Here is a 19,348-nt window from a genome sequence, read left to right as displayed (position 1 = left end):
TTGGATAATCAACATCAAATGTACAAACCTAAGACAGAAATGGAAAGATTTTTTTTTTGAAGAGACATTGCATTCAAAAGTTTATATTTTGCAACTGCTTTCCATTTTAAGATTATAATCTGTTGGAATATAGCAAACAATTTCAGAATATTACATTATTTGATTTATAAAGACTTGTGAGGGGTTATCAATATTTACATTGTACCCCATTTTATGAACAGTTTCAGTATTTTATAAACAGATGCAGTCCAGCCCTGAGGATTAAAGTAAAACTTTTGATTTTTCTGTCATTTTATCTTGGCTTTTGTTAATAAGCAATGGCTCATAATGAGCAGTAATCGGTTTAGCCTGAACTTTAGGAGTAAAGTAAAGCTCATTTTCATATGTGGTATCTGTTTCATTACAGTCTCTTTTTCATCAATTTACCAACTAATAATTTTAAAAACAACAGCTTTCGATGCTAAGTTATGTTAACTTTAATACAAATTCTTGGTTTTTTCTATAACTTAGCTGGGACCCAGTCTGGGTTGATAGAAGTATAGATTATTAGAGGTATATCTTGTTAATTTTAAATTTATTTTACTTTTAAAAATTGGCAAAGTATTTTTTGATACTGGTTAACAAAATTTGACACATTTTAACGCGCTGGTTCTACTTTAGTGTGAGACTTTTTCTATTCACATAGTTTGCTTGTACAAACTTCACACCCTAACTTTTGCTTACTTTGCTTTAGCTCCAATGTTTTGCCTGTCGCGCTTTAGAATGTAAACAAAGCAACCCGTCTATAGTGCTCCTATCACCCAGATCACTTGGTAATATGAGCACTTTAAATTAGCTCATAAAAATTACATTAAGGTGGTAGACCACTATTAAAAATCGAAAAAACATTTTTTCAATTTTAAAGTTTATAAGTAATATAATTATCGTAGATTACGAATTTCATATTAGTTTTATATAAAAATAAAGCTAACCCTATCAAAAATTAGTTTTTAATAATGCGGTTTAGGCATTTTCATAAATTTGTCCGTAGCAACGGATTGTTTATTCCGTTGCTATGTAGCTAAAAAGGAAGTATCCCACAAAATACCATAAAAATTAGGACAAAAAAACTTCATTTGTGGTGACTGTTACTCTAAAACTACTTTTTGTTTATTATTAAATGCTTTTGGTGCAGTGTATTACATGGTTTTTAACGGATTTCTTCAGTAAATAACTAATTACTTTACAACAACCACAACTTTCTTCGGCTAATTTTCTGTCTTCTATACTTTGGTTAAATAATAACTAAAATAATGGGAAATAAAGATAAAAGAAATTAAATAAGGTATAGCAAGAAACGAAGACTCTTCAGAGAAAACCAACATAAATCATCAAACGTTGTAGCTGAAGAAAATCTATCTAATTTAGAAGAATTACAATTCAAATGTAGCTCTGCAAAAAAAATGAAGATATTGTCATCCTGTTGCAGTAGTAAATCTTCCGTCAATAATGTAAATAATGATTTTGTAAAAAAAAATAATCTTTCTGCTAATGATGATCAGTCCAATGACTGCTATATTTTTATGAACACTAACATTTTAGAAAAAATAATTACTGCCATAGGCTGCTGTCCAAAATGCTCTGCAAATGTTAATTTTAACCATGATGCTAAACTTAAAAAAGATTTATCACGCTGTATATTTATTTCATGTGCATCTTGCCAATGGGAGCAAAAGTTTTATTCTAGTAAAACTATAAGCAAACCAGTAAAAGCCGGTCCAAAACTTTTGATGTTAATTTAAGAATAATATTAGCTTTTCGAGAAATAGGTAAAGGATACTCTAGTATTAAAAATTTTTGTGGTTTATTGAATATACCAGATCCTATGAACAAATCTTCTTTTAACTCAATAAAATAAATGAATAAATAACCAACTCTTACAGTTACATTGCCGAAGCGATCATGAATGATGCAGCTAAAGATGTACGAATAATAAGTTTGAAAAAAAATTACAATGATCGTAATGTAATCGACTAGGACATTTTAGGGGACGGAGCTTGACAAAAGAGAGAATACTCATCACTCAATGGATTAGTTACTATAATTAGCAAAACAAATGGAAAATGTATAGATTATCGCATACTTTCTAAGAAGTGCAAATCTTGTGAGTATTGGAACGCACACAAAGGTTCTTCAAAATATATGATGTTAAAGACAATCATGTCTGCTCAATTAATCACAAAGGATCATCTGGATCAATGGAGGCAAAGGGTATAGGTGAATGTTTTCCGTCCTCTATTGAGGCAAGAAAATTAAGATATGTTCGATACATCGGTGATGGTGATTCTTCCTCGTATCCAGCCATACTTGCAGCTAATCCCTATCCAGGACAGACAGTTAAAAAGGTGAATGGATCAACACAAAATAACAACAAGTCTTTAAATGCTTTAGTTTGTAAACATTGTCCAAAAGATGTTTTTGTTGGAATTGATGTATTAAATTTAGGTTGCTGTTCTGCATTCATTAATTTTAATGATGGACTTAATGGTATCAATAGAGTTTTTGAAAAAAAATTTTAAAACCAGGGTATTGTTCTTCAAGTTTTTTGGCATCATCTGATTTGAAAAGAGTTAAAAATATGGAAAAAAAATGTATTTGTAAGGGATTTTTGGACAAAGATAAGGAAGAAGAGAGTTTATGTTATGGTGCAGGAGAATTTTAGTCTATATTTACTTTTTATTTATTTACTATAAAAAAATATTTAATTAAGTTAATAAGAGTTAAAATTGAAACTAAATCGCAAATCAAAAGAAAAACTTTTTTTTCAAACTGAAATACTACTTTAATAATAGTATTGTTTATTAATATTATCACTTTTTATAAACATATTTTATTTTAATTTTGCGTTAGTTTTACTCCACAACACGTTTATAATAAGACAATATATGTCAATAAGTTTTTTTTTGTGTTTTTATATTTTTATTTGAAGTGTTTTTTTTTTTTTGTTTAAATGTGTTTTTCTCAGTTCTTTAAAATTCACGACTTTGCGGTAATTATCTCTTGATTCTCTTAACTGATTTTCATATAATTTTCAGGAGTTGTTCCTTTAGTTATTATGGATGTCCCCTACCACTTTTATTGCATAATGATAACTCGGTAAAAAGATATTAAAGTCCAAATATGGTCAAAAATGCCCCTTTTTTGTTTTCGAAGTGTTCTTTTTATAAAAAAAAACTGTCTAATGTTTTTCTTTTGTTTTGGTCCAGGATCTTTTTCATTATATTAAAAGCAAGTCTGAAAAATTTCAAATTGATACCATACATAGTTTTTGAGATATTCACCGCAACGAAATAACCCTATTTTGGGGTTTTCGGGACCAAATTTCTCAAGCCATTTAATAATCAAAAAAAAAAAAAAAAAAATTGTCATTAAAATGTAAATTTTAATCAACTTATATAAAAATAATTTCTAAAATGTAATTTTTGAAGGACTTTTTTTATTAGTCTACCACCTTAAGTTAAAAAATACCGACCTGACAATTAGAACAATTTTTTGGAATATGATTCGTTATTAACAAAACTTATCATTAAAAGATCAAATTTTAAACCACTTTTTGTTGAAACAATACTATGTTTTCCGGAAGAAAAAAAAAGTTAGATTGTTATTTTTTCAACTTTATTAATTCAAACCTTTGGACAATGGAAATTAAAATTTTTTTAATTTTATCTACAGAAAAATATTTAGTAATGATAAAGTAATAATATTTTTTAATATGTTTTGTTTTTATTTAAAAAGCAATTATAACCACTACTATTTTAAGACTTTAAACAAAATAATTTCAATGAAAACACAGGGTAATTTGAGCATACTCATATTACACTAGAATGGCATCTTAAAATAAAGTCAAAACTAAATGTTTCCACGCATTGTTTTTAAACAAAAATGATTTGGATTTTTAGCTAATATATTTTTCTTTATGAAAAAATTAATTTCATTATTTTAGCAGCAAAATTTCGCGCCACATTCGCGCGTGATGATCTTATTTTAACAACGCAAAAATTTATCAGTGCTTTAATTAGATGATAGCGTTTAATTACTGCATATAAATTTACGCTAATTGAATTGATTCCTGTTAATTGACATAAAGTCAATTCAAAAAATAAAAAGCCACTTTATCTTCACTGCTTACATCTAAGAAATCTTCAAGTAAGCTCATACTACCAAGGTGCTCCTATTACCTTAATCTACCCTAACAGTTTTTCAACAGCATTGTTTCTCTGAAAAGATAACATTTAACATTTTCTTAAAAACTTTAAAATAATACAATACAGATATACATCAAAAACTATTTTATATATATATATTTCTTTTTTTCAAAAGCATATAGTGTAAACTTTTAGCTGCAATATTTTAGTAAAAACAAAAATAGTAGCGCTGAAAATAAGAAGGAAAATTTGCTTCGTGCGATTTTTTTCATCTTGTGAAAAATGGCCTTTAATTATCATTAGTTTGCACGCACTTTGCAAATGCATGAAGTAGTGCATTGAAATAATAAAAAATTCAACTAATTCAATAAGCATGTTTATGTCTAATATATAACTAGAATATAAGTTATAAGAAAATAAATCTCCTTTAAAATTTAATAAAAGATTATTCAAGTAAAAAAATTATTTGAAAATAAAACTCTCTTACTTGACATATACCTCTTAAATTAGACGTTCATCAATAAATAAAGATACGAACGTTTGTTAAAAAAAAAAACGATTTGTTGCGCCCTGTTTTATATATATATATATATATATATATATATATATATATATATATATATATATATATATATATATATATATATATATATATATATATATATATATATATATATAAACATATATATATATATGAAGGGTGCAAGGGAAAAACAGGGGATGTCAGTTATTCGCAAAATGAGATTAATCAAATTTAATTTATTTTTAGTATCTTGAAGTACCTTATGTTTTTTGCTTTTCTTATCACTAAATTAGATCATTAACTTTTACTGACATCCCCTGTTTTTCCCTTGCACCCTTCATATATATGTAAATTATGTTAGTGTATTTTACAAATATTGGCTTAACCGAGGGGAATGGAAAAAGTGTTATGCCAACCGCAAACAATCGTTTAAACACAAAAAATATTCAAAAGAGACTATGCTGTCAAAATATATTTGGGATTTAAAAGAAAAAAGTAAAAATTTTAATTTACAATGGTCTATTCTAAAATCTACCCCTGCAAATAATAACCTTTCCTAAAAATGTATGCTATGTTTGCAAGAAAAATTTGAAATAATTACTCATTTATATCAGGAAAATTTATTAAATAAAAAATCTGAATTAATTTCTAAATGTAGGCACGAAAATAAATACCTCTTAAAAATTATAAAAACAAATGACCAAATTAAATTATCCCCATTCCAAAGAAATTTATTTAATAATTACTTTCTGTAACTTTCCGTTAACCAAAAAAAAATAGTAATTAAAATTTTTTTATAATAATTTATAACTTTCTGTAAAATATTTTTTTCTATAAATTGAATTTTTTTTGAGATTTAGTAACTCTTCCTGATGATCCAGCAATGGTGAAACTCCAAGTTGAAGAAAAAAATTAGATAAGTGTTTTTTACTAATTTATATAAATTTATATACATATATATATATATATATATATATATATATATATATATATATATATATATATATATATATATATAAACTATAAAAAACAAAAGCTATAAAACACAAAAAACCAACATCATCACCACTAATACTCGTGGTGTTCGAAGTAACTCTTCTTTAGTTGAGTCAAATCTCTTGCATAGTTCATCAGACCTACTTGCTCTTTGTCAGACTAATTTGAGTTCAGCTATCTCATCTTGCGATATTAGTGTTGATGGTTATCTTCCTTTAATTCGTAAAGACTCCAATAGTCACATGCTTGACCAGGACATTTACATTCGTAAGAATTCACCCATTTGTTGTGAAACTAGGTTTGAACCCACAGACTATTCTTTCATGTGCTTTCGTTTAGCACCGCTTCACTCTATTGCCTGTCTTTTTTTCAATATCGCTCTCCTTCACCTCAAGACTGCACTCTTTTTCATGTTATTTCTAATCATATTCACCAAGCCCTCTCTCTTTATCTATCGGTCTATAGTGTTGTTATCGGTGACCATAATGCTCACCACTCTAAATGGCTTGGTTCTAGTGTCAGTGATTCTGCAGGCATTAAAACCAACAACTTTTGCCTTTCTCAATCTCTAACTCAAATAGTCAACTTTCCAACTCGCTTTTTAGACAACCCGAATCATTTACCTTCTCTACTCAACTTATGTCTTGTTTCTGATCCTAGTCAGTGCTCAGTTTCTCCACATTCACCCTTAAGTGCTTCTGACCACAGTTTGATCTCTCTAAAACTTATATCTCATTCTTCTTCATCACCTGAATTTTCCTAATATCGTACCTCTTATAACTACATTAAAGCAGACTGGGACTCTTTCCGTGATTTTCTTCGTGATGGCCCTTGGGTAGAAATCTTTCGTCTTCCTGTCGACAAATGTGCTTCTTACATAACCTCGTGGATTCAGGCTGGCATGGAATATTTTGTTCCTTCTTGACAATTCCAGGTCAAGCCTCATTCTCCTGCATGGTTTTTCTAACACTGTTCTGCTGCGATTGCCAATCGAAACCGTTACTTCCATATCAATCAGCAAAACAATTCTCCAGAAAACAGACGTCTGTTTATTACTACTAGAAACCATTGTAAAAAGGTTTTTTCTAACACTAAAGCCCGCTATTTCCAGGTCATGAAATCTCGTAGTTCATCACAAAAATTAGGCTCTTCCGACTTCTGGAGAATCTTTAATAGTATTAACAATAAGGGCAAATCTTTAAATCCACTTCTCTTGTATGGTTCAGACTTTGTCACCTCACCTAAAGACAAAGCTGAATTGTTTGCTAAAAACTTTTCATCAATATCTTCTCTTGATTTCACTAGTTACATTCTATCTGAAATTGCCAACAAACATTTTGATCCATTGCTTGACATTCGTATCACTCCAGCCTCTGTATCTAAAGTGATTTTCTGCCTAGACTCTTCTACAGCTTGTGGCCCGAACAACATACCTGTTATTGTCTTGCAGAAGTGTTTTCCGGAGCTGTCGTCTATACTTTCAAAACTTTTCAACAAGTCCTTATCAGAGTCTTGTTTTCCACCCTGCTGGAAAGCGGCATCTGTTATCCCTATTTTCAAAAATTCTGGAGAGCGATCTGATTCGTCTAACTACTGCCCCATTAGTCTCCTTCCAATCATAAGCAAGGTTTTTGAATCTTTAATTAACAAATACTTAATTTTTCATCTTGGATCTAATAACTTACTTTCTGACTATCAATATGGATTTCGACCTTCTCGTTTACAGCTGATTTGCTAACAATAATAACCGATAGGTTTTATTGTGCATTAGATAAAGGTGGAGAGGTAAAGGCCATCGCTCTTGAAATTACAAAAGCTTTTGTTAATTTTGGCATGCTGGTGTTCTCCATAAGCTTTCTTCTTACGGTGTATCTGGCAACATTTTTAAGATTATTGAATTCTTCCTTTTTAATTGGAGTATCAAAGTTATCCTCATTGTCAGCACTCTTCTTCTTATTCTGTAACTTCAGGAGGTTCCTCAAGGTTCTATCCTTGGTCCTATACTCTTTTTAATTTACATTAACGATCTTCACATATTCTCACATCTAAGGTGGCATTGTTCGCTGATGATACTACCATTTATTCTTGTCGTGATAAGAAACCAACACTTTCTGATTACTTGGAGTGGGCATTTGAGCTTGAAAAAGATTTTACTTCTGCTACAGCACTAGGCTTACAGTGGCTGGTAAACTTCAATTCAGAAAAAACCCAATTTTTACAGCCAATTGTTATCACAATAATTTAGATCTTCCTATATTTATGAACGGTAATGTACTCGATGACTCATCCATTCTTCATCTTTTAGGATTAACTCTTTCTTCCGATCTTTCTTGGAAACCATATATCAAATCTGTTGCAAAACTTGCATCTGCTAAGGTTGCATCTCCTTATTGAACTCGATACTTGTTTACTTTGGAATTTATTTTCTATCCCTATAAATCTTAAATCTGGCCTTGTATGGAATACTTTTGCCATACCTGGGGTGGATCTTCTAATGATGTCCTTTTTCTTTTAAAAAAGATGCAAAAACGCAATGTAAACATAGTTGGACCTGCTCTTGCAGCCAACCTCCAACCATTATCACATTGTTGTAATGTTGCTTCTCTTTCTCTTTTCTGCAAGTACTTTAATGGGCACTGCTTTAAAGAGCTAGCGTCTCTTGTGCCATCTGCTAAAATTCATTCTCGTCATTTAATTAAGTCTCATTCTTTTTCTGTGACTGTTCCTAAGTGCTCCAAAAACTCTTATTCGTCTAGTTTTTTTTCCTCGAACATCAGTGCTTTGGAATTCGCTTCCTCTATCTTGCTTTCCTGATTCATATAATTTGCAATTTTTTAAGTCGTCTTTCAATCATTATCTTGCTCTACAATCTTCATCTTTTCACTTTCGGTAACTTCCAACTTTATTAGTGGCATCTTGCAGACTTGTTGGAAGCGAAGATATTCAAAAAAATATATATGTATTAATATATATATATATATATATATATATATATATATATATATATATATATATATATATATATATATATATATATGTATAGATTAAAAACAAATTAAAAATTAGATTTAACAAGGAATACACAAACAGTTACAACTACTACAACTACAAAGTAATGATTTAATAAGTTTACAATATTTTCCATAACAGTAATATATAAAGGGCTTAAGAAAAATGTCATTTTATTGTAATGCTCTTTTTATATACTCTGATATGTTAAGTGCAATGTTATATTACGATTTCCTTCAAATGAAGAATATAATTTTTCCGTTGTTACAATTAACAAATCTTCAATAACTAAACCTTTATATATTTTTTTATAGATTATTATAGACTTTTATAGATTATTTGAGAGTTTCAAAGTGAGAGTTTTTCAAGTGATACAATATGAGATGACCGATGTTTATTTGTTTAAGGCTTTAATAATTTTAACTGTTAAATAAAGCAAAATGACTGATTCAATGAGAGAGAGTTAAAGAGGTCAAAGAAATCTCTAAAATTTAAAGAAACAGCAAATGCAATTTTTCAGAAGATAAGTATATTCAGTTTAGAACTTGTTAAATAACTTAGAGAATCAATAAGTGTTGGGTCATTAAATTTAACAGATTTAGAATAAAGATATTACAGAAAGATAACAAAAGAGACTTTAGAGAATAAGAGGAAAGGCTCTTTGAAGTAGCACCTTTAAGAGTGGTAATATAAGCAGCTCCATGTATGAGAAAAGTTATATTAGACTTGTTTTTGTTAATGACACTGCCAATGATTTAAAAAATACTTTTATAACCGAACTCATGAGATACAATACAAGATTTTGTAACTTAGGAATGATGAACCCTATTGTCAAATAATACATTTTTTCTATCCGCTTTTTGAAACAACAAGAAGAAGATAATTGTTCTTCAGTGAGTTGCACTTTTGAAATGGTTGACAAAATGAATAAAATTGGAAATAGCAGCTGCGCAAGAAAAAAAGAACCTTGAATTGGATGATGAACTCAGATAAGGCTTAACTGAAAACCAGTAAGAAGAAATAAAAGCTTTCATGTCTGCTATATTATAGGAGATGTTTAAGAAGGTGTAATTTTGATTAAAGTAACATAGAATTGATTCAAAAATAAAATGTTAACGTAAGGTGTTTTTTTTTAAATTGGAAGACCAGATTTAAAAACTTTAAAAAACAAATTTTTTAATTGACAGATAGCCTACCCAAACCAAAACCCTCAAGTGATGTAGCAGCACTACTTGCATCCTCTACTTATTTTTCAGTCAATATAGCAGCACTTATTGCATGTAGCAGCACTTGTCGCATTTTCTACCTACTTGTTAGTCAATGTAGCAATGCTCCTCTTACGTTTCAGTAACTTTTTTTCAGTGGATGTATTTTAATTGCAAAATAATTAAAATAAAAAAACTCATGTTTTTCTTTTTACTAAAAATATAAAAAACATTTTTGTCTGCGAAAAAAAAAATTTCATTAGATCAATTCTTAAAATATATATAATAGTTTCTACAAACTTAGGACCTATTCTATTTTGTTTTTGATTTCATCACCTTTAAATGGTTATAGACAAGACTTGAGAGGGCTTTGTCAGTAGAAGTTTTAAAAATTTTTCAGGACACATATTATCGTTTATTCAGCTCAGATTAAAATTTTTTACATCTTAATTAAAAAAGTTTAAATCGGATAAGTTAAAGAAGTGGTTTAATTTATATAAGAAGAAGGAATTATTAATAAGAAGAAGGATTAATCTGGAGATATACAAGGGTTATTGGTGAATAAATTCTACTCAAGAGTAGTTGACTCATACATAATTAAATGTAAACAAACTTTACTGACTTTAATTTTTTTCTACAGAAATATATCTTTTCTCTTTATCTTTACTTTTACCCTATCCTCATATAAATTGTGATACAACAAAAAAAACTTTATTAATTATAATTTGTATTAACTTTCAATTTTTATTATCATTATTATTTTAATTAAACACCCCAATATTTTATAATTCTTAATGCTTCTTGTAATTATTAAAAAAATATTTTTACTAAATAAAAGCGAAGATAAGACAAATAATTAGAATTATTTAAAAAATAATCAATTGTCAGCTTAAAATCTATTTAAAAATAAAATTACTTTTGCAGTCTCCTAAATTACAGTTTTGTGTTTCAGAAAGTGCTTTGATGCAGTTTTTTCCATCACTGCTAGGATTTAAACAAGTTCTTTGCCTTGTTTGTATACCATCACCACAAGATGCTGAGCATGCAGAAAACTTACTCCACTCAGATAAAACTTCATCAACTAAAAAAAAGCAAATAAACAATAAGGTATACATATATTTATAAACTTAAACTTTATCATAAATAAATTATTTTACTTTATATAAGTACTTTTTTCTTTAGAAATACGAGAAAAAAAAAAAAATTTTGAAAAATTTCAGTATTTAACCTCCTAAAAGTGTTTCATAAAAAAAAAAATCCAAACGTAAAATATTTTATAAAAATTACTTTTAAGAGCGGCTCAAAAGATCAAATGATTATTCCTAATTTCCTTTTATAACTATATTTTTCAAGTTTCAAAACTTGATGTAGCACTGTTCTAGGGCTACAGTGAGTTTTTACACTGATAACGCTTAATAAGGCTGATTCCATCAACAGCTAAAAAATATCTGAGTATTAACAATGTTACATATGGTGTCGAGTTTTGAAATATGCCTTCTTTATAATCTCCTGGATTCAGGCTGTCTTGAAAGCTTTTATTTCAATCTAAATAATTTAATTTTTTTCTACACTTTTTTTCTGTTCATTATTATTCATTGTTTAGCAGTAATCATTTCTTCAATCTGTTTCACAAGAACAATTCTCTGGATCAAAAGATTATAATAAATGTTTAAATAGTTCATGAATGATCATGCACAGAAGTCATGCACAGAAGTTGCAATTTTGTCAATTTTATATCTATTTTTATGAAAATAAGTTGTTTGTAAATATTTCAAATGAAATATTATGTTTCCACAACTCATATTTTATATATTTTTAATGAGAAACAGTAGTCAACTAATATTTCTAGCTAGAGTATAGTGTTTTGAAAATTAGTTTATATTTTTCAAACAATGGATCAAATAGGACATAAAAAAAAAAAAAACGAAAGAAAAAATATTAAAATATTTTAGATAAAACACTTTTATTATAATTGTTCTTTAAGAAAATTGTAATAGTATGCATATTGTTATGTTAAGTCCCAGCTTCTAATTGTTAAAACAAAAAATCATGGTCAGATCATGGTCAAACCATGTTCAGAAATGAAAATACTCATATACAATCCATTGAAAAACTAGCATCACTTAAGGTTGCTTCTCTTTTTTGTTCTCAACATACTTTTATATCATATTATTGAAATTCTCTCCCAAGTTTATATTTTCCTGAATTGTTTAATTTACTATTTTCAAAGTTTTCTTGTTCTTTTACTTTCTACTTTGCTTTTAGACTTATCCTAACTTTGAAACAAGCCGCTTGCAATTTTGTTGGGAGCGAATTTGTGTATAACGAAAAATACTTTTTTTTCTTTTTCATGTGATTTCCTAAAAATTAGATTTAATGTGTGAATTTAAAAAATAGTTCAATTCAATTAGGAATTAATAAATCAATAGCTTATTAATTATTACTTTAACAACCTGAAAATAAAATGTATTTATTTTATTAAAGTCATATGTTAATAAACTAAACTAAAATAGTAATAAACTTTATATTATAAAGCTTGGCTAAATCTCTATATAATATCATTGTATAATATGTTACATTCATGTTTGATTTTTTTAAAGTTTTTAATTTAATAACAGTTTTTATAAAATTTCACTTCACAAATTTGATCTAAATTCTACTTTTATCTTTTAGCTGAAAAAAAAACCTTGGAATTTAAATTAATTACTTTAGGCCCAGCTTGTTTTTAAAATTTAGATTTAAAAATTTAGTGTTACTGCAACTTTTATTTGTTTTATATATTATAACTTTTGGCTCAATGCTTTATAAAGATTTTTTTAAAGATAAAAAGAGTAGAATAACTTGAAATAAACTTAATTAACTTAAAAAATTAAAAAACTTTAAAAAGTAAAGTTTTTAAACACTACGAATAAATTTAAATAGCTATATAGAATTTACCTTTGCAAGGTTTACCATACCAATCCAAACAAACACCAGAAGTTTCTAAAAAGTTACAATTATTTTTGATTTTATTCAATAAAAAATTGTAAGAAAAAGCAAAGGGCATAGAGATTAAATGATAAAAAAGGTTTACAAAATAAAACTCTTATAAAAAGATACTTGCAACTCAAGGAACTAAGCAACCTTTAATTACTTTTTAACAATATTATTGTAGAATAGCCTGTAAGGATATTTATTTATAGGATAATATATATTTATTTATTATTTGTTTTTTTTTATTATTATTTAATTTAGCTTTATTAGTTTTATAACTATAGTCATTAAAATTTGTTGTTTTAACTTTTTTTTAGCCACACTCAGTTTACAGGATGGCATGAATGTAGAAATATGGTATCTATAATACTTAGGTGGTATAAATATTATAGTAACATGTGTGCCATGCGTGGTAACTACCTAAATTATATAAATATCATTGACACACATGGCTCACATTTGCAACATCTCGTAAATAGTCTGTGGCTATCATTTATTGACACATAAGGCCAATATCAAATTTTCTTGACAGGATAGCAACTTAAGACTAATGGAACATTTGAAAGTGTTCAAGTTAATATAAAATAACAAAAAAAATGAGGTGGCACAATTTGTTTCAGATTTTACACCTAAGATATACGTTATAGTTCATTCATACTGAAAAAACTGCAACTACGTAAAAGAAATCAAAATTAATGGTTATAATAAAAATATTGTTACAATATATTCATTATATTCATTTATTTTGATTACTTAATGATACTTAATGATAATACAACAGTTGTATTATTATTAAGTGTTAATACAGGAAGATGTACATTTTATATAAGAGAAGATATATAAATAATAAATTATAAAATAATAAAGAGAGAATGAAATAAAAATGCTGGCAAGATGTTAATAAGTCTATTTGTGTGATACATTTATACATAGATCTTCTCATAAAAACTTGATAAATAAACTTATTGAGTCTATGAAACTTATATAAGTAATAAAATATCAACTTATAAAAGTGTAAAGAAGTTTTTGTTAAAGGAGATGTTAATGTTAATATATAAGGAGAATTAAACTTCTCAAAAGAGTGGAAAAAACTGAACAAGTTTCTTATCGTAAGAATCTTATTGTATCATACGTAAGAATCTTACGTATGAATTGAACGTATCTTATGTATGTGTACGAACGAATCTTTTCATTCGAATACGTATACGTTCAAATACGAATACGTTCGTATGAATACGAACGAATCTTTACATATGAATTGAACGAATCTTACGAATGAATACAAACGTTCGAATCATTACAATGATTAACAATGATATATATTTGACCTGTATTTATATCACTGGTCCATATTCTATTGTGCAATATAAAAATTTGACCAATATTGTGCATTATATCCATATTATAGAAGAGAAGAAACTTAAATTAGAAATGCGAAACTTTTGACAAAATAGCTAACATAGAAAAAATGTAAACAAAATATATAAGCTATAATTATCGAGTGATTTTAAGTAGCATGTAATTGCTAATCTTGCTAAAAAAATGTATAACTGTAAGGGACCCAGCGTGTAATGAAGGATAAATCAGGGTAATATTTTATAAAATGAAAATGAAAACAATCTTATTTTTGAAAAAAAAAACGAATTGCGAAGGAGAATTTTACAAGTTTGGGTTGAAGAGGGAAAATGCAAATATTGCAAAAAGCGCATTATAGACTATCTGCGAATGTTTACTTTCTGTTTTTCAAAAATAGATGTCTCGCATACTTGTAGGCAGAAAAAACAAATATTTGGAAATTTTTCAGTAAAAACATTGTGTTATTTGTATGTACTGTTTGAAAATTTATTCACTGTTTTTTTTTTAACAAAATCTAAAATATTTCAACAAGTTTTGTGTTGCTAGTTACTCAAAAAGATGTGAAAACTAATGTGGATTTAAAGTTTATAGAGGTTCCTTTGAAAAATCAATATTTAAAAGTAGAAGACTTAGAAACCGGACTAAAGCTAATGAATCAGCCAAATCCATCTGATTTCATTACTCCAATTTCTAGTTCGATCTGAAAAATAAAAAATAAATGTATTTTATAAAGCTTTATGTAAAAAACGACATTCATTTGAATTACTTGATAACTTGATCTTAATAACTATACTGAGAAAATACATTATGACACCAAACCATTTAATAATTAGTCTACTGTTTCTGAATATTATCAACACAATATTTATAAAGCAAAATTTTAAACTTTTTAATTTCAATTAATGCAGCACAAAACTTAATTGAATTATTAACTTGAAAAAATAAGCTTTACTTGAGCAAAGTAAACATATTTCAAAAGAACTTAATTTACTTGCGATTGTTGTTGGAGGACCATCTTAATATTGCGCTTTTAAAGCTAAAACAAAGTCCATCAAATAAAGATAATGCTTTTCTGCAGTAGCCCTGCAATAGTGTAGTATCTTAAAAATAATAATAACAATTTTCTGCTAGAGTTACCAATCTGAATTTTGGCCAAATTGTGGAGCAATAACAAGTAACCTACAAAAGTTTTTTTGAAAGAAAGTTTCAAGCCTGTTTGTATTATTGATTGTACTGAACTTTTTATTGCAAGAAAGTAATTTCAACTTTGATAGCAAGTTTGGTTCAGTTATAAACATATTGATTCCATTAAATTTGTAACTGGTACATAACAAAAAAAAGCGACAAGTTTGCTGAGGCAGTTAGTTTATTATCTGCTGATTGGAGCGGTTGGGTATCAGACTGTTTACTATATTAAAATGAACTTTTATCAGAAGTATAAACCTTGTGGTTATATATATATATATATATATATATATATATATATATATATATATATATAAATCACCTGAACCACCTTAATATATATATATATATATATATATATATATATATATATATATATATATATATATATATATATATATATATATAAATCACCTGAATCACCTTAATATATATATATATATATATATATATATATATATATATATATATATATATATATATATATATAAATCACCTGAATCACCTTAATATATATATATATATATATATATATATATATATATATATATATATATATATATATATATATATATATATATATATATATATATATATAAATCACCTGAATCACCTTAATATATATATATATATTATATATATATATATATATATATATATATATATATAAATCACCTGAATCACCTTAATATATATATATATATATATATATATATATATATATATATATATATATATATATATAAATATATATATATATATATATATATATATATATATATATATATATATATATATATATATATATATATTAAGGTGATTCAGATTAATAGAAAAAAAAAAGTTCACAAAAAGCATTCTCCTCAAGGTTGCCTGTGTTCCTTTATCACCTAGGATCATGTGTACCAAAAATAAAAAAAGCAATTTTAGGGGTTGCCATGTTTTATAAGATGAATTAACTATTGGTAAAATTTTGCAATTCTCTAAAATTTTGCAAATTTGTTTTTTTTATTTTATATATATATATATATATATATATATATATATATATATATATGTGTATATATATATATATATATATATATATATATATATATATATATATATATATATATATATAATATGGCAACCACTTGATCTTCTACTGTGGTGTGGCTTGTTGGTAAACCTACACAAGCTCTGTCGACTGCCAGACTTTCTTTAAGAGGGGATGTTCTTTCGAGGTTGCTCTTCCATCATATAGAAGAGAAACAAGAAGGGAAAAAAAGTATTCGGGCAACACTTGAAGTAGTTCTTGTTATATGGGAGAGAGGAAGAATTCCAACTCAAAGAATTGACAATGCAGAAAGAAAGTTAAAAAAACTTTATGACGAATATCTGTTGCTGAAAAAACACCAATGATCAAAATTGGACAGCTTTCAAATGAAAGAAAAACTTTTCCATGCTGACCTTGAAGAACTTTTCGATATATCAACCAAAAATGCATCAGAAGTTATGAAAAACGATGAAGATAAAGCATTTTTACATCAGCGGTAAGAAGATCCATTTAGTTCTAGCATGGCAGGAATTGATCGGAATTTAACAGCTTATGAGGCACGGAAACGAGTCCGAGAAACTAAAATGGAATTGAGGCGTCAAAGCAGTAAAGCGGAACTGATGGAAAAAACAGAACTCATTTCTTCTTCATCAATAGTTGACATTGTGAGTGTCAAGTAGCTCAAGTTCCTCAGATAATGATGAATATCAGACTCCTTCCGCTTGCAGCACACTGAGCACAAGTGGTTCAACGAAAAAGAAGATGAAAGTTCAAACAAATAATGTTGTATCGTCTCTTGATCGTGTTAATATTTCTGATCACCGTGCACTCTTCGTGGTTTGAACAGTTGCTCAGGCTCTTGGTCACTCTCTAAAAGATTTATCATTGTTGTTCAGCACAATCCGCAGAAAAAGGTGATCTGTTCATGAAGCGCTAACTACAGCTGACAAGGTTGATTTCTCTCCTGATGATCCAATTCTTCTGCATTGGGATGGAAAGCTCTTACCTGATATCACTGGTGGTAAAAAAAAAGTGGACAGAATTGCCATCATTGTGACTGGTGGTGGGGTGGAAAAATTGCTGGGCGTTCCAAAGATTGATCGAGGTACAGGTGAGCAACAAGCTGATGCTTGCATGAAGGCTCTTAAAGATTGGAAATTAGAATAACTTGTTCAGGAACTGGTTTTTGGCATACTTCATCCAACACTGGGTTTAATATTGGTGCCTGCACAACAATAGAGCAGAATCTTGACCGTAATCTTATATGGATAATATGCATATACCATGTCTTTGAAGTCATTCTTTCCACTACTTTTATGACTGCATTTGGAAGCAGTGGAGGACCTGAAGTTGGAATTTTTAACCGTTTCCAGAAGCAATAGTCAGCAATCAACAAGGAGGTGTTCACTATAGGGAATGAAGAATTGTGTAACTGTTATTTTTTTCTTAAACTCCGTGAAGAAATGGTAGTGTATTATGGTGAAGCAATTAAAGGTCAACAACCCAGAGATGATTACTTAGAACTCTTGAATTTGTGCCTTATTTTTCTTGGAGGATCAACTGCAACATTGGAGTTAAATGTAAAGTTTCGGGCACTAGGTGCAACACACAACGCACATTAGATGGCAAAAGATATATATTGTATGAAGATATATTTGTTTCAGGATCAATTTGTTATTACTGCAAAGGATAAGAAAGGAATAACAGACTTAAGTCTTTTTGTGGCATTTATATACGGACAGTTTTGGATTGAAGCTTCGTTAGCTGAACGAGCACCATTCAATGATGCCAAGCTTCAACGAATTCAAGAATATTTAAATCGTGCAATTGCAATTAATGCAGCAAAAGCTTTTCATCGCCATCTGTAGCATTTTTCTGAACATCTAATAAGATTGGCTTTCTTTGATTCCCGTGTCAACAACAACACCAAAAGAGACATGGCAAACAACCTGAAACAACAGCCAAAACAGAAGTCTCTCATAAGACTTGATGCTGCCACTTTCAATTGTCACAGTACATTGTCTTTCTTCGTTACACAACACACCGCAGAACTTTTCGATCTAATTTTGAAGAATGGCGAAGAAAAAGCTGAATCATTTTTAATGAAAGAATCTTAAGAGTGGGAAATGGATTCAACATATCTTAAAATGAAGCACAAGGTTCGTCAAATGAAGGTCGTCAACGATTGCGCGGAACGAGGCAAAACACTTATAACATCCTTCAACAAAAGCGTTACGAAAGATAAAAACCAAAAGCAGTTTCTTCTTCGATTGGTTGATCTTCACCGGAAGAAATTTCCAGTGGCATCAAAGTCTTTCCTGATGAAAATGACTGTTGATTGATGAAAATGATTGATGAAAATGATTGATCTATTATTGCCTAGTGTAATTACATTTTAGTACAGTACTATATTATTGTTTGTTTAACATTAAACATCCACAATCTACCACATAATAATGAGTAATTGATAATAAACAACTAAAAAAATATATTTTTTTTTACTTTTTTAACCTCATTCCAAAATGTGAAAAAACATGGCAACCCCTAAATATCATCCGATTTGATTCAAATTTTGGAAAATAAGTACTATTGTCATATATATATATATATATACATATTTATGTATATATATATATATATATATATATATATATATATATATATATATATATATATGCATATGTATGTATGTATATATATATATATATATATATATATATATATATATATATATATATATATATATATATATATATATATATATATATATGTATATATATATATATATATATTTATATAGTGGCTTGATACTGATTCCTAGTGCTTACTTCTGTTATTCAATAACTATTGTTTCTTTTATGTAAAATAATTAAGACAACAT

The 19,348-nt window shown here is 27.7% G+C and overlaps 1 protein-coding gene across 1 annotated transcript in view; it reads right to left on the bottom strand.

The window, feature by feature from the left end:
- Positions 1–19,348, bottom strand: part of LOC136081869 (SCO-spondin-like) — a 105,548-nt gene that overhangs the window by 60,100 nt on the left and 26,100 nt on the right. Inside the window, exons 3-4 of the mRNA XM_065800172.1 lie at positions 12,855–12,899; positions 10,834–10,998 (exon numbers count right to left, since the gene is read on the bottom strand). Of these exons, the coding sequence (XP_065656244.1) occupies positions 10,834–10,998; positions 12,855–12,899 (210 nt within the window). The remainder of the gene's footprint in view (positions 1–10,833; positions 10,999–12,854; positions 12,900–19,348) is intronic.

This window comes from Hydra vulgaris, chromosome 06, assembly GCF_038396675.1.
Source record: "Hydra vulgaris chromosome 06, alternate assembly HydraT2T_AEP".
In the NCBI taxonomy this organism is placed as follows: domain Eukaryota; kingdom Metazoa; phylum Cnidaria; class Hydrozoa; order Anthoathecata; family Hydridae; genus Hydra; species Hydra vulgaris.
This window is presented reverse-complemented; position numbering and strand designations above follow the sequence as displayed.